Below are 16,125 nucleotides of genomic sequence, written 5' to 3'. Positions count from 1 at the left end.
TTTCATGTCTTATCCATGAATGTGGTACTGCTCTTGTATGTTCATCATCAATCCCTGAAAAGCTTGTGGAGAACTGAAGGTAGCTCAAGAACTTTCCTGTCGGGCATAAAAGATTTCGTGGTAGATGAATGTCAGCTGCTTCTACTACTTGCAATAACTTGAATGACTGTAGCTCTGGGTACTGGGTCAGTAATTATCTTTGACTTGCAGGCTACTTCTAAGTTTTTCAAAATCTTGATCAGAAGGTGAGTGAGATTGCACAGTTCTAAAACTTTAGATGACAAATTTTCCCCTGGAAGGCTTGCTTTGTTTGTCTGTTTGGACATAACTACGTTGGAGTCATTTTAGAAGTGCATGTTGATTAAGCAACACACTTGAAAAAACACCCTGGTTAGTTTTCTTCTTTGTGAAGAAGAAACTAGAGACCCATTAAAGTTTTGCATAAGAAAATTTGATCCTCTTCCTTTTGAATCCTTCCTGCTCTTATACGGAAAAGCTTTCTAGCTCAGTCCTGCCTGGAAAGAAAAGCCACTCTGTACATGATGTGTGATAAGGGTTACACTCTCTGTCAGTACACTCCCAATTCCCACTTACCACTTCTATCATCATGGTTTATACTCTGTAGGCACCTTTTTTTCTATGTCTAAGTGAACCTGAATGCAGCAGCTTGTTTACTCTTAAATATCTTAGTCTTATATACTGGGAGCTGTTGAGAGCTCTGAACTCATGTGGCATTTTCTGTTGCAGAGAACAGCTCGGTATAGTCATGTTGTGGTCTGAATAAGCACTGATGATCATTGTGAGCCAGGTATTACATTAAACACCAACCAAAGAAAAAAAATCAAACTTCATTTGTACATGCAAGAGCCTGCTACCATTCCACAGGCCAAAAATAAACCACCTTTTTGGCATATCCTTTTTTTTTTTTTTTAAGAACAGGATGTTCAAGATGCAATCTTTTGTTAAAGCAAACAAAAAGCTTAAATAAGTAGCTCAATAAACAGTTGTTGTAGAAGGTCTTTTTGGTATCTGTCCTGTATCTCAGCCATCCCCCATGTTCTGTGGGACATTGTTTGACCTACTTAATGGTACGGGCAGCAAGTGAAGGTTCCTGAAATCTATTCACTCCATGTACTGTGTTGGGTCCTGCAGTGTACTCTCTTTCTCCTCACCCCTCCTTCCCAACTCTTTCTTTATGGGGAACTTTAAGTTGATGAAATAATTTAACGCTTCTTTTAAGCCGTGTACTGCATATGATATAATACATAAATAGTCTGTTACTACAGGTCTTTTTTTTTCTAACAGAGTTAAGATAGTTAAAATCAAATAAATGTGTTATTTCATTTAAAATGCTTTATAAAATATGTGGTTTTCCTTTTTTTTTTTTTTAAAAAAAAGGTAATTTATATCCTTTCCTAATGTAATATGTATTTTTTTTTCTTTGCTGAAATGTGCAAGACAGTATGCTTAAGTGTATTGGGCAAAAATTATCATCAATACGAGAAGCCGAGTGAGGGCTTAAGTTCAGATGTAGGATGATTCATCTTGCCACACGTAAAGAGCGTAAAGGGAGTACTACCATTTTGCTCCACAATCCTGAAATATGTTCTCTTTAGTTCTGTGAGAACTCTGGCTTTTCACTTTGGATGTATAAGGTGTATTTATCTTCACAGAAATGAGTGTGGATATGTGGTTCCTGTACAAGCGCAGACTGGGATCTACCAGTATTTATGAAGAACACATGTACAGGAAAATGACTCTTAAGTACAAGTCATAAATTGAAATGATTATAGAATATACGTGGACAAATATACCATGTGTGGTATTGGTAGACTGTAATTTCATCAAGTGGTTTTTCAGACTTCATAAACTATGAATGAAACATGATTGTATTGGCCTTGTAACAGGTAAAGTAAAATATAGGGTCTGGCTGCTTTAAAGCGCTCATAATTCTATAGCTGGAAATAGCCTTTTGGGATACGATTAAGTCTTAAAACCTGCCCGTGATTAAAAAAATACATTTCGGTGAAAATCACGTGTTCAGAAACCCTGGGAAACATCTGAGTATCCACCTCGTGAATTTTTACAATTCCCCGCTTTCTGGGCGTAAACACAGCAAGCTCCTTCCAGCGAAAGGAAAAGGCTCCGTTTTACTTCGAGCTTCGTCACCTTTCCGATTATTTTTTGTTGTTGTTGTTTACAGCGTTTTCGGTGTCTGGGCCCGCGCGGGGCTTTGTTTCCCGGAGGGGATGTGACACACGGGAAGGGCTCCGGGCCCAGGCCGCGGTGTGGGGGCTGCCCGAGGCCGCCATGCCCGCTCCCGCTCGCCGCGCCGACCTCTGCCCTTTTGTATCCTGTGACACTCAGCCTGTCTTTGTGCTCAAGTTTATTCATGATGGATACGCTTCCCTCCCCAATCGCATGTGCCGGGAGCCCGGCAGAGCGAACAGATAAATTATTTTCAGCTGCAGGCTTGTGCTTGGGGGAGGAAGGGCGGCAGAGGGGCCGGTGGGGGCCCCTCCGCGCCACAGCCGGACGGGGCGCAGCCTCCCCCGGAATATGAAAGGGGGATGACTCTCGGCCTCTCAGATCCTTTTTAAATGCAAAAGAATGTAGGAAATTGCCAGATCAGTTGGTTAATCAGTGACAACTGCAGTAGGTGCACAAAAAGCACGGCCCTTAACAAGAGTCATCAGTTGCGCGGGCTGTTTTTTTCAGCGCCTCAGCGGGTCGCCGCTGGCCCCACCTCTTGAATCCCAGGGCCGGTTTAGTGTCAGCTTTATAAGAGAAATGTAATTGCGGGGAGATCTCTTGCTGACTGATGGCAACAATACGAGTCTTCTCCCTCACACCACCTCCCTCCTCCCCAGACCCCGGCCCTGCCGGGGCTTTGTGTTGGCCTGGACCTCCCGGCCCAGCGGCACCCGCGTTTGTGGGCTTCAAACCTCACTCAGGGCTACGTTAAACCTGCCACTGTTACTCCTTTTAGAGTAATTCGCAAGATAACACCGCTATCAAATATTTTAAGGGGTATTCCTGAAATGTTTTTGTGGCTGCGATTGTTTCTCTTAGTTATCTAGGACTATTTTTAGATAAACGTCCTTCTCGCATCTGTATTTTAAACTGGTGTTGGGACAGAGGGTGGTCGTATGACCAAAAAAGGCCTCTTAAAATTCCAGGCTACATAACACTAAAACTGAAGTGTTTCTGGCTTAGGCTTCTCCCACCACATGCTCGTAATACACTTCAACGTGAAAAAACATTTTTATTCCTCTGGTTACTTCATTAAAAACCTCCAAGCACATACTTCTAAGAAATGGCTATAAACTTTCCCCTTTTTCTTCTGGTCACTGGAAAGAAAAGACATGCTCAGGCTTCTTATTTAGTGTTCTAGCTGCTGACTTAAAATTAGTAGTGCCCCATGTTAGGAAAATAGTTCACTTCCCGGCTGGTCCGACGAACACAGAGGTCGTTCCCAGCGGGCATGTGTGATGTAACGACAGGACTTTGCATCAGAGAGAGGACTCTACGCGGTGCTGCTGCCGTCTGGTATCGGAGCTCCCGTGAACTTGAATGACGTAGGATATTGTTTCCAAATGTGTGGCACAGACTGAACTCTAGCTGGTCATTCCTGCATCAGCTGCTTGACAGCAGCGAGCTGCCAAGTATTCGAAGGCTGTCGTGCCCTCAGTTGCCTTCGTGAAAGCCTGTGCTTTGCCAAAGTATACTGTGCATTAAGGAAATAAAATGCAATCTGGTTTCTGCTTAAGTATTGTATGGGAAACTTACAATTCTAGGCAATTCTTGCCAAAAAGCTGTTGCTGAATAGCATTCATGGTGTTTAGCTGACTCGGAGACATTTGAGGAAAGGCACATCAGCTTTTCACCCCTACCCCCCTTCCCAGTTCCTAGTATAACAAGAGAGTTTGAATTTGCCACTGCAGATTTCTGCAGGGATGTGCTTCTGTGAAGAACTCACTGAATTTTGCTAAGAGAAATATGAAACTAAACTTTTCAGAAATGCTTACACCATATTTTCTGACTCTTCCCGCTGAAGGCAGGGTATTCCTGAAGTGTGTGAGGTCATGCTGCTTTTTGTTTGAGGCGTGTATAGTTTTAGAAAGTTTGTGTGAAATGAGCGTGATAAGGAAGAAACACACTGCATTGGGGATTGTATTTTATTTATTCTTTGTATGCTTTCCATATATTGCTGAGGTCCTGGTAGTCAGTGAGTTAGTGTGATAGGAGCGAAGGGATCCTCTGGTAGGAGTTCTGATGGATTATCCTTCTGTCATGCATTCTGAAAAACTGTTAGAAATGCGGTGAAGAGACAACGCCCTCAGACACATGGTGTGGACTGGGGGTTGCCATATGCAGGGACAGGAGTTGGACTTGATGATCCTTGTGGGTCCCTTCCAACTCAGGACACTCTATGATTCTGCGATTCTTTTCATCCTTGCAAGTCCTGTCTCCTGTTCCTGGGGCAGCAGGGGGGGAACAAGATTGCTGCCATCCTTTGATCTGATAGAAAGTGTATGGACTTAATTTTTAACACAGCTGTACTGTATGAAGTGTATACTAGGAAAGCATTCCATATAAAATAAAAAGTATCTTTAGACATTCCAAAAACAAAGTTTCTTTGGAAGTTACAGTCAGAAATTGTGTTGCAATTGCTTTACAAATCTACTCTTCTATTTTGGCTAATTTATATGGAGGAGAAACGTACCATGCAGTGAGAACTAAGCATTAAACACATAGGAGACTGGTTGTGCTTCCCACGGACACAGACACTTGCATAACTGCCTTGGCATCAGCAGCACAATGCACTCAGTGGGTAGAGGAGCTGAAAGGCAGAAGTCTCATCAGCCATCTTCCCCAATTTGAATGTCTTGGCATGACTTTTCCTATGTTGTCAGGGTGTGTTTATGAAGTTCTTTGTAAATGTTTTCCTTCAACTTTGTTCGTAAAATACAAATGTGACCTTAATTGCTGTCATTTGTGTGATCTACTTCTATGCAGCAAGTGCTTAAATTACTACCCCTAACAGTCATCAGGAGCTTGGAAGTTTTGAGAAGCAGTTCAAATATGTAGTGTTTAAATGCAGATTTAGTAGCCTGATGTTTAATCCCATATTTGGGGGCTCCTGTCTCAAAATGACCTTAGGCATGGCTTTGATTTTTAGCATGAAAGATCTTTTTAGCCTAGTTGATCAAAACAGCACAGTATCTAGCACAGTGTTTATTGTATTTTGTTGTAGGTGCATAGTTCAGTTATTTGAGTAACTGTTTTGTGTGTTTCCAGTACTGAAGAGTTTTGCCTGAGATATCAACTGATAGCTGTAAAAACAACAACTCTGCATGACATCTCACTTCAGAGCTTGAAGCAGTCAGTATTAGCTGTCTTCTCACATTCTGTTTATTCAGTTTACTTCCTGCATGGCCATCAAGAAACACTGCCAAATTTCTTGTATAGAAGCATCAATAGCTGAATCGCGGAACCTGTTGATTTACAAAATGTTGTGAATGGCAGAAGGTGAGGATGGCGTTGTGGAGGGCGCATGCGTCTGTGTGCTGCCCTTGCTGCTTCCTGGTCTTGACTGCCTGGATCTGCTGCCTTGGGAGCAAGACTAATGAAGTTCAGGTTTTAGTGTTTGCAGCCCTAGGTAGAGTTATGCGTGTGTAGCAGCCAGTTTAGTTCCACTCATAAAAGTGGGAAGCTGCCCAAGGCTACTGAGTCCATGTAGCTCTGAAATACTAAGTTGAGCAATGGTTAACTACTACTTAAATTTGAGATCTAGCTGTTTAGGACTGGAATGTTGCAGACTGAAGTAAATGTGAGCTTTGTCTGTTGAGACAACAGAGTTGTTAAGCAATTGACTGTGTCTTGGTAGTTGGGATCATACCATTGCTTTGAAAGAAACAGGTTGTCTAGGCAGTCTTGAGGAGGAGTCTTGACTTTCTACTTCAGTCTTGTTGGTGCAAGCTTTCATTTTCAGGAACAGAAAAGCTAATAGAATTTTATAGCAGAATCTGTATACTTTAAGATTTTTTTATTTTTTTTTTTCAAATCACTATTTCTTTGTACAGTCACACTTTTATTCAGCTCACCTTTCCAAGGTTTCAGATAGTCTTTGTATCTGGAAAATAGTCACTGCTCCATGAATGTCTGTTGGTTTTAACTTACGGGATAGAGAAGAATATACACAAATTCATTTTAAAACTATTTAATTAAAAAAAAAAAAAATGAAGCTGAGATTATGTTGGCCAGTCTTGCTGTTAGTATGTCTGCTTTCATGGGGGAGTGACTAATGGCACTTAGCGAAAATTTTAGCTAGAATCATTGTTTGATGCAGATCCTACCTTTGTGTGTGTGTTTTCTTTTTGTGTTGGTTTGTTGCTGTTGTTGTTTTGGGGTTTGTTCTCTTCTTTTTTTTTTTTTTTTTTTGGGGGGGGGGGTGTCCGGCCTTGATGGTTTAAGCAGAGAAACTACATTGCTGTAGTGAAAGAAGCAAAGAAATGATTGTAACTTCGCAACTTGACGCTGTGACTCTCATGACTTGCTTAACTATCTAGAAGACATCTATCCTGTTAGTGTAGAAGGTTGAGAGCTTATTAGGTAATTCCAGTATCGACTGTTTTCTTATCAAAACAGTAGTTATTTTGATCAGGCTGTAGCTGCTACTGTCCTTCAGTCTTCAACATGTGCTGTTCACCATATATTGCATCAGAGGTGTGACTTTTATTTGGGGAACTATAAGAAGGTTTGGCAAAAGCACAACTGACTGTAAAGGGCTGTGGTCATTAAATTTAAGGCCAAACGTAAATCTGAAGAAATACGAAAATGATTTTGAGACATATTCTCAGACACGTTTTCACGTTGTGTTTCAAACCTAACAGCTTTATCATCAACAGCTCAAACATGAAATCAATTCATACTTCAGCTAAAAATGCAGAACTAAAATAATAAATAGCAGGAAACAGTGTTTTCGCTCCTAATTTAGGTGATGGATTTGTTGACTTACAAGCTGCATCATAAATGTAGAAGTTACTTTTCTTTTGGAGGAGCATGTGCTGAGGAAGCCAGGTGAGTGCTGGGTTCTGTAGCATGTCCCTCTCATTGTAAGGGACAGTCCCTGGCCCAAGCCTGCAAATTGGTGTGGAGTCAACTGGCCAGAAATAAGGTGTGTTTAACAAAACTCTTACCCTATTTTAATTTGGTTTTCTGGGTATAGTAGCAGGTCCTAACTACTATGGGCCAGTGTTGACTGTTACTGGTGGCTGACTCCAGCCTGAGTTTTATTGGAAGCCTGTCAGCTGAACAACAGCAAATGAAGCAGTGTGATTCAGATCCATGCTTGATGCTTGTGACCTTGTTTCTGGAGATGCTCTGTTAGCTTGTCTATGACAGAGAGCAAAGAGAATTCTTCTTTGTAGATTTCAGTAATTTTTATTGCAAAGATTCACTAGTGTTTCAGGAGAGCAGAACATGCTTGTCTTCAAAAATGGTTCTTTTGGTAGGCATCAACTCCCTCGTTTATATCCTGCAGCTGGTTCATTTAGGGTCATTTCTATAATAAAATGACTGAAAGTTCTTACCCGTTCATAATCCTGTGGCTGTGCACAGGTTAGCTGATGAGTGAGATCCCCTACTTGGCTCAAGTTTGATATTGTCCAGATTACGTCAGTGGTTGGGAGGTAACAGGATCTGCACAGCGCATTTTAGCATTTCCAGGCGAAGAGGCTCTTCGTTAGATGGAGACTCTCAGTACACACTCATGTCCGGCTTTGCCAGCTCCTAGTGGCAGTGTGCATCAGCAGAAGTAGCAGTGTTAGAAGTCCTTGAGTCATCTTAAACCACTGGAAGGATCTTCACCAGGACAGAGTGGTTGCCTCTGGAGCAAGCTAATACCAAAAGCTTGTCTTGGTGAAGGAAGCTCCTTCTCTACCTTGTTGCTGGAACTTCCTTATGCTGTGTTTTGATGAACTGATATTACAGGTGGCTTCTGTTTAATAAGGAAAATGAAATAAAAAGAAATAGATATTAAAGAACGGAAGGTGCCTCATAGGAATTTAGCCCCAAGAGAATTAGAAATATAAGTGTTAATATCCCAGCTGAGCACAAAAGAGAGTTAAGAGTGTGGTTTTAAAGGTGACATTCAAATGCTATTTTAAGAGGAGTGATAAATGCTCGTGCTTTTCCTCTTGCCCTCTGCTTCATGCTGTAGAAGGTTCTCTTGACAATGGCTACAAGTAGTATAATAAATGTGCTGATATTTTCTTCCTAAAAACTCGTTTGGGACAAATTGCCTGCAGTTAAAATAGTCTGGTCTGGCATTTTGCATCCAGAGTGACTGAAAGCATCCCTCCTGTACAACAAAATGCAAGATGTGAAAGTACAAACTTGTAAATCTTCTTTTCTTTGATCACTGATTAAGGGCAGGTTGGTATCTGCAGGTACAGTTGCTACTAAATCATGACAAAGACGCAAAAATAGTTTTTATTTGCTGCGTGGATAGGCTTCCTTTACTATCGCCTTAGGCTTTATTTGGAGATATAAAACATAGCATTTAAAATTCTGATCCTGAGGAAAGATAGCATTACACTAGTTTTGTTCCTAATAAGCAGACTCAAAGTCTTTCAAGTTATTGCAGGAAGAGGATGGGGGACAAGTTTCAGAATGTGCCAGTCTCCATGTGAAAAACTTGAATGGGAACTTTTCTGAATCTACTCTCTTACTGTGTGTTGCTTTTCTCTTTTTTTTTTTTCCTCAAGTTTGACTGTGTACCTTGTTAGGTTAGCAATTTCTTATTTAAATTCTTTTGCCATTACTAATTCTCCTGAGTGTGTTTTCAAGGTTGTAATTCTGGAGAGAACAAAACTTTGGTGTGATCTTCTAAAGTGCTGTAGTTGCAGTTAGTAGCATGATTGCCTGATGATGAATAATGAACTCCAGTGACAGTGTTCCCTGTTATCATCATGAGAGAAATTAGGGCATGGATTGAGAAATCTACCCTATCATAGGATGCAGCTTTTTAATTTAATTTTTGTACACAAATTGAGCATATAGTTTTGCATAAATGGGAAGTATGTCTTTCTGTTTACAAGCTCATTAAATTGAGATAAATTGTGTGTTTATTCTTTTTTTTTTTCTTCCTAAATGTTGAGTCTTGAAGTTCGGTATGTTTTAGAGGGTCATCTCTGTGTGTGCGATGGAAAAATCTGTTGTCCCTGTAACTAACTTGAGCCTGTCGTAGGGCTTGGTGCTTCTGCTTGCTCATCTGATTACGCAGCTCAAGGGAATAAGGTTAAGGACGTGCTGTTGGTAACTAGAGCGTTTTCAGTGCTTTAGTTCGGCAGATGGGCTGCTTGGCTATATTCATACATCTGCCTACCTGCTGTGGCAGCTGCTGCTGCTGCATGTTGTGTTCTTTTGTTCTGTTCCACCCAAGAAAGGAGCACTAGGAAGTGTAGTGAATGGATTAATTTAAGGTTGAGGCTAGTGTTTTGCTTGCTTCCTAACTCTGTATCATACTAAAGCTTCTGATAAAGCTAATGAGTCCTTCATAAAGTGAATTAGATTTTTAAGATGTATTTCAGGGGCTGAAACTAGCTAGCATTGTCTAAAATTGTCAAGTGTGTGGTTTGTTTTTTTTTTTTTTTAAATATTGCCTGATGTTATTTATTTTAATATCTTCCTCTCTTTCTATCCCTTCCCCCACTTTTTCTAGGAGCAGTAACCAGACTTTGCCTGACACTGCGTGGTCCAAAAGAATTAAGGAAATATGGAATGACATGAAGGAGATTAGTTGAGGATTAAAGGCTTTGAGGACAAAACACCTCGCCGAGGTGAAGCACAGACTAGCATTCTAGTTGTAGCTCTGAGGAGCTGTGTGCTGAAATAAGATGGCAGATCCAGGAATGATGAGTCTGTTTGGAGAAGATGGGAATATTTTCAGTGAAGGGCTAGAAGGTCTTGGAGAATGTGGATATCCTGAAAATACAGTAAATCCTATGGGGCAGCAAATGCCCATGGATCAAGGATTTCCCTCTTTACAGTCATCTCTTCATCATCCCCCTGCAAATCAAAACCAAGCCAAGTTGACCCATTTTGATCACTATAATCAATATGAACAGCAGAAAATGCACCTGATGGATCAGCCGAACAGGATGATAAGCAATGCCCCTGGGAATGGTATAGCATCTCCTCATTCACAGTACCACAACCCTCCAGTTCCTCAGGTTCCTCATGGCAGTGGTGCTGGTGGTCAGATGGGAGTCTATACCGGCATGCAGAACGAAAGACACGGGCAACCCTTCGTAGACAGTGGCTCCATGTGGGGACCACGGGCAGTTCAAGTGCCAGACCAGATCAGAGCACCGTACCAGCAGCAACAGCAGCAGCAGCCGCAGCCGACACAGCCGCCCCAGGCACCCTCCGGGCCCCCTGGGCAGGGCCATCCTCAGCACATGCAGCAGATGGGAAACTACATGGCTCGTGGTGATTTTTCGATGCAGCAGCACGGTCAGCCGCAACAGCAGAGGATGAACCAGTTTTCTCAAGGCCAAGAAGGCCTCAATCAGGGAAACCCTTTCATTGCCACCTCAGGACCTGGCCACTTGTCTCATGTGCCCCAGCAGAATCCCAGTATGGCACCTTCCTTGCGACACTCAGTCCAGCAATTTCACCACCATCCCCCCACTGCTCTCCATGGAGAATCAGTAGCCCACAGTCCCAGATTCTCCCCTAATCCTCCCCAGCAGGGTGCTGTTAGGCCGCAAACACTTAATTTTAGTTCTCGGAGCCAGACGGTACCCTCACCTACTATAAACAACTCAGGGCAGTATTCTCGATATCCTTACAGTAACCTTAATCAGGGATTAGTTAATAATACAGGGATGAATCAGAATTTAGGCCTTACAAATAACACTCCAATGAATCAATCTGTACCAAGATACCCAAATGCTGTCGGATTTCCATCAAACAGTGGTCAAGGACTAATGCACCAGCAACCCATCCACCCGAGTGGCTCACTTAACCAAATGAACACACAAACTATGCACCCTTCACAGCCTCAGGGAACTTATGCCTCTCCACCTCCCATGTCACCTATGAAAGCAATGAGTAATCCAGCAGGTACACCTCCTCCACAGGTTAGACCTGGTAGCGCTGGAATACCAATGGAAGTTGGCAGTTATCCAAATATTCCCCATCCTCAGCCGTCACACCAGCCCCCTGGTGCCATGGGAATTGGACAAAGGAATATGGGCCCCCGAAACATGCAACAGAATCGTCCGTTTATGGGTATGTCTTCAACACCACGGGAGATGGGTGGGCACATGAGACCAAATGGTTGTCCAGGTGTTGGCCTTGCAGATCCACAAGCAATACAAGAGCGACTAATCTCTGGCCAGCAGCTTCCTAGTCAACAGCAGTCTTTTCAACAGCAAATGCCAACCTGTCCTCCCATGCAGCCTCATCCAGGGATACATCATCAGTCTTCACCACCCCCACATCCTCATCATCAGCCTTGGGCACAGCTTCACCAGTCACCACAAAACACACCACAAAAAGTGCCTGTCCTTCAGGTAAGCTGCTTGCAATGAGTAGAAAATGTTTTAAATTAACTGTAAATGCATTTGAGGATGCACAAGATCTATGGTTTCTGAGCTCCTGTTTGACTCCCCTGTTTGTTACTGGTTATGTGGGTTTCTTGGTGCACAGAAAGTGAAGGTAAAATGATGTTCAAGTAGCTTGCTTGTGTCCTTACAGTAATTTTTACAGGACAACATTAATGGGTAGACTGAAATGGGATACAGCAACAGGACAAGCTGAATACCTGCTCTTTTTTTTTGTGTTGGTTCCTTTGAGGGGATAATGGGAAGCATGTTCATAGTTGTCATTTAAACTATTAATTTTCGTATATGCAACGGGGAGAAAGAAGTGTGTCTTATAATGGGTTTGTTTTGGCCAAAACAAGGGCTTCCTTTGAATTTTAAGGGAATGTTTTGTGGTTTTAAGTTAAAGCTGAAATTTTTACGTGTGAAAAGATTTCCAGGATAAACTTCTTCGGCACTAAGTAGTGCAACTGAGAAGTGATGGGGCAACAGTTTATGCAAGGAGAAGAGAGCAGATGTGAATCATAGTCTGAAATCAAATCTTCTGAGGCTTAAATGAAATCTCAAATAGGATAGAAGTTTTATTTTACTGAGTCTCTGATCTGCCAGGTTTCAATGAAGATGTATTACTTTCATGTCATTTTTCAATTAAAAGCTAAAATGGGTAAAACATCTTGATCCTCTGTAGCTTAGCAGGTTTTACTACATGCTTGTATGTTAAGCTTGAGCTGAAAAAGCCCCTTTTGGCATCTTTGCATTTGCCATTGCTTGCCTTTGGTTCTATCCAGCCATCATTAAAGACGTTTTGGTACTGAATGAATAGGTAGTCAAGATACCAAGAGGTTTGATTTTATTTTCTTTTATAAACCAGTCAGTAATTAACACCAAGTAGCTCTGCCCATAAATATTTGGAGACAATTGTTGGAATGCAGTCATAATGATACGAAGCTACAATAAGCTTCATAAATCATACAAACAGCTGTCCCAGCCTGTGTCCCCGGCCTGCGCGGAAGGCAGCTGCTCCGTCCCCTCCGCTGCTGCCTGCCGGCTGCTCTGCTGGCTGCTCCGCACAGCATGAGCTGCGGCTGGGAATCAGATGTATGTGCTGCGGAGAGGCAGCTGACGAGGAGGGGTGGATGGAGCAGCTTGGCAGCTGGGAGAGGCTTCCACATTCCCCATGGAAGCGAATGGGGAGGAGCACTGGAGGTGCCAGAGGGTTGGGAAGCCGAGGGAGGGAGATCAGGGACTAGGCTGGGTGAGGGGAAGGACTCTGTCTTCTGGGAGGGAGGAGGAAGCTCTCTTGAAGGTGCCAAAAATATCTTCAAGACCATCTTTCTCTCCCCTGTCTCCCTAAAAATGGGTGTGAAATTTTATATCTGTGGTGGTCCTTCTTCTCCCCCCACCTCCACACACAGGCTTTGTTTGGAGAACCTAAATTACAGTTCTCACACCAATGTGGAGTTGTGTGTTCCTCCTTGAGAGAGCAGCTCTTGACAATGCTTCTTGTGTTACTGACTGTGTATGTTAGCAGGATGAAAAGGAAAGAGCTCAAGACTATATTAAAAAAAAATGAGGGAACGAGCAGATATTTGCAAAGGGGTAATGACAGCACAGAAAAATCAGTACAGAAAGACTGGGGATCAGAAAAAGTAGTATGAGATGTGTTTTTTACCCTGAAGATGAGAGCCGAGAGATCTAGCAGAAAAAGCTTCAAAGGAAATTGTAGAAATGCTGAAATAAGACTTCCAAGATGGTAAAGGAGCAAAAACCAGCATCACTGGGATCTTTTACAACTAGTGATGGTGGGGGTGTGGGAAGACTTGAGATCAACTGTGCCCTGAAGCTGTGGTGTTCTTCACTGACATTAATTCCTTGTTTTCATCTAGTGAACCTTCTTTTTGGCAGCAGGAGGTGGTTGGGGAGGAAAAGGTTTACTTGTAGAATGGACAGGCTTGTTAAATGCTCTTGGAACATTAATTTCCCTTTAATCAGTGAAGAGCTAAAATGCAGACAGCTCAACCCTTAAATGAGCTATGCAACCTATTACAAAGTTCTGAACTGCAGATGAATAGCTTGAACTAAGGTAAGTGCTGACACTAAATAATTAGAGGAAAACCGCATGATAACTCAAGTTATTTGATTAAAATCAGTAATCCGAAGAGTTATAGCTAGCCAAGTTATAACTCCTGTTAACCTACTTCTGTTTAGTTTTTATTTGGTAAAAGTTACTGTTAACATACGTTCCCATTAAGTAATTAGTTTGAGACCTGATTGTAGTAATGAAAACTCTTGACAGGCAGGGATTTCCCCCTTGAAAACTGTTTGGATGAAATAAATATTGTTCAAGTCAATGAAAACTCGACTCCTCCCCACCCTCTGGGGAAGAATGCAGATGTGTGAAACCCCCACTCTTCAGACTGAATACAGAATTTGTAGCTTTCCTGCCTGTGTCATGGTTTTCCCTTCAAGTCAGTTGGCAGAAAACTCTTCACTGAAGAACAGTTATTTAAATGACTGGTTCGTTTTTATTTGTATTAAATGAATCAACAAAACGAATATAGTCAGTGAAATGGAAATCACTATGAACTTTTAACTCAACAAAAGCCATCTTAGTTACTATTTTTCAGTGATCTGAAGCTAGCCTTATCATGGGAAGGCTGTATTACTTGTGGTTAACCAAATTACTGTCTTGGTTTTAGATATGTTGGAAGGAAAGTGGAGTTCTTTTGCTTTTAACTTGAAAGAATTGCCAGGTCGATTCTAGAGCTTATTTATTTTTGTGTGTGCAGAACTGCAAATTATTTTGGTTAGGAGGTGGAGCTGGTGATTGACAATTCAGCTGGTTTAGATTAATAGCTGAGAACTAGACATGGTTATTAGGACCTTGTTAGCAGTGAGTTGCTGGCCTCAGTGGAGTTTTATAGATTTATAAGAACCGCTGTAGCGTTGGGACATTCAGTCGGTGTGCTTGATTTTTTTCAAGCGCTCTTTTGAAACGTTCTTCACCACAGGCTTTCAGAAGAGCTCTGTGGCTGTGGGGTGGGAAGGTGGGTTCTGCTGTGGCTTGGTAATGGGCCAAGGTGCAAAGCAGCGGGCAGGAGTAGCTTGCGTGTTTTCACAGTGAAGGCATCTGTGTTGGGCTCATGAGCTTGTGCTTTCCAAAATACACATAAATGATCTGGAAAAGAGTAAATGGCAAAGTTTGCTGCTGCTGATAACATACTCAAAGCTGAGTGCCAAGTGCAGATGTGATGAAGAGCCTAACAAAAATGAAACTCCATAATCAGAAATACAACAGGAATCGCTTGAACTGTAAGCTGTGTGTCAGGGCATGGCTCAAGGAGGTTTAGATTGGATATTAGGAAAAATGTCTTAATTGAAAGGATTATCAAGCAGTAGAACAAGCTGCTGAGAGAAGTGGTTGAGTCCCCATCCCTGGAGGTGTTTAGAAGATGTGTAGTGGTGGCACTTAAGGACACGGTTTAGTGGTGGACTTGGTGGTGTTAGGTTTGCTGTTGGACTCAATGACCTCAAGGGTCTTTTCTGACCAGAATGATTGTGATTCTGTGGTGGCTGGGCAGTGAAATGGCAGGCAAAAACCTCTCCTTAGGACCAGAGTCTTGGTACTAAATGGCTATGTGAATATGTGCTGTGACAGTAGAAGAAATAAAACTGTAGGAATTGATATGGAAGTAGTAGAGAGCAAACTGAAGATTGTTATCATGTTGCTACATGTATGTGTGGTATGCCATTATGGCAAGTGCTGTGCAGCTCTGGGTCCCTTCCTCAGGCCTCAGAAAATACAGAAGCACTTATAAAAGTGATTTTGGGGGGAAGGGGAGGAGTGAGCTGGTGAAAGCCTCTAGTATTGTGAGTGATGTGGGCGCATGAAGAAGTTGAGTGTGAAACAAGGACTGTTGTGAGTTGGTTGTCTCCTTGAATTCTTTTAGGGTCTTCAGCAAATTGATTGAGTGGTGAGCTCAGAACCACACATTAAGATGCTGATCTCTGAGAAGCCCTGCAGAAAAATGCCTCATCATTTGATAAATGTGAAGGCACCACATTCGGCTTAGCAGATCTGTGCTGTAAATAAGTAGTGACTGAGAGTTTGTTGTTGGGGTACATCTGCTGTGTGTGTGTCCAGGTCTTTTACTCTTCCCCAGACTTTATCGCGGATGGGATGTCAGGTTAGACAGGCTGCCAGGGGCCTGATGTTGTGCAGTTGGACTTAATGTATCATTATTTTCAGATATCTTTATTAGTGATAAAGTGAGTGTAGGAGTGCCAAGAATAGGCTATCCTGGGTGTGTTGTTAAACAGAACTTATTTACCTACAGCTACCGCGTGGGCTGAAGTTTCGAGTCTTGTTCATTAATCATGTTCCACAAATGTGATCTGCATTATTTATAGTCGAACATATGAGTACTTAAATGGCAAACAGTTGTGGTATGGCCTCCATGCTCGACTGAATGGTAGAGCTCAATGGCGGGCACCAGTGGTGTTGAAGGAT

General features: G+C 42.2%; 1 protein-coding gene across 4 annotated transcripts in view; it reads left to right on the top strand.

Moving 5' to 3' along the window:
* CHD7 (chromodomain helicase DNA binding protein 7) overlaps nucleotides 1-16,125 on the top strand; it is a 132,570-nt gene that overhangs the window by 32,552 nt on the left and 83,893 nt on the right. For all 4 annotated transcript variants that reach the window (XM_082045020.1, XM_082045021.1, XM_082045022.1 and 1 more), the window contains one exon: nucleotides 9,728-11,585. In XM_082045020.1, coding sequence (XP_081901146.1) covers nucleotides 9,903-11,585 — 1,683 coding nt within the window. In that variant the 5' untranslated portion in view covers nucleotides 9,728-9,902. The remainder of the gene's footprint in view (nucleotides 1-9,727; nucleotides 11,586-16,125) is intronic.

This window comes from Streptopelia decaocto (assembly GCF_964273445.1).
Source record: "Streptopelia decaocto genome assembly, chromosome: 2".
NCBI lineage: Eukaryota > Metazoa > Chordata > Aves > Columbiformes > Columbidae > Streptopelia > Streptopelia decaocto.
The sequence above is the reverse complement of the archived record's forward strand: the minus strand, read 5'-3'. Positions and strand labels throughout refer to the sequence as shown.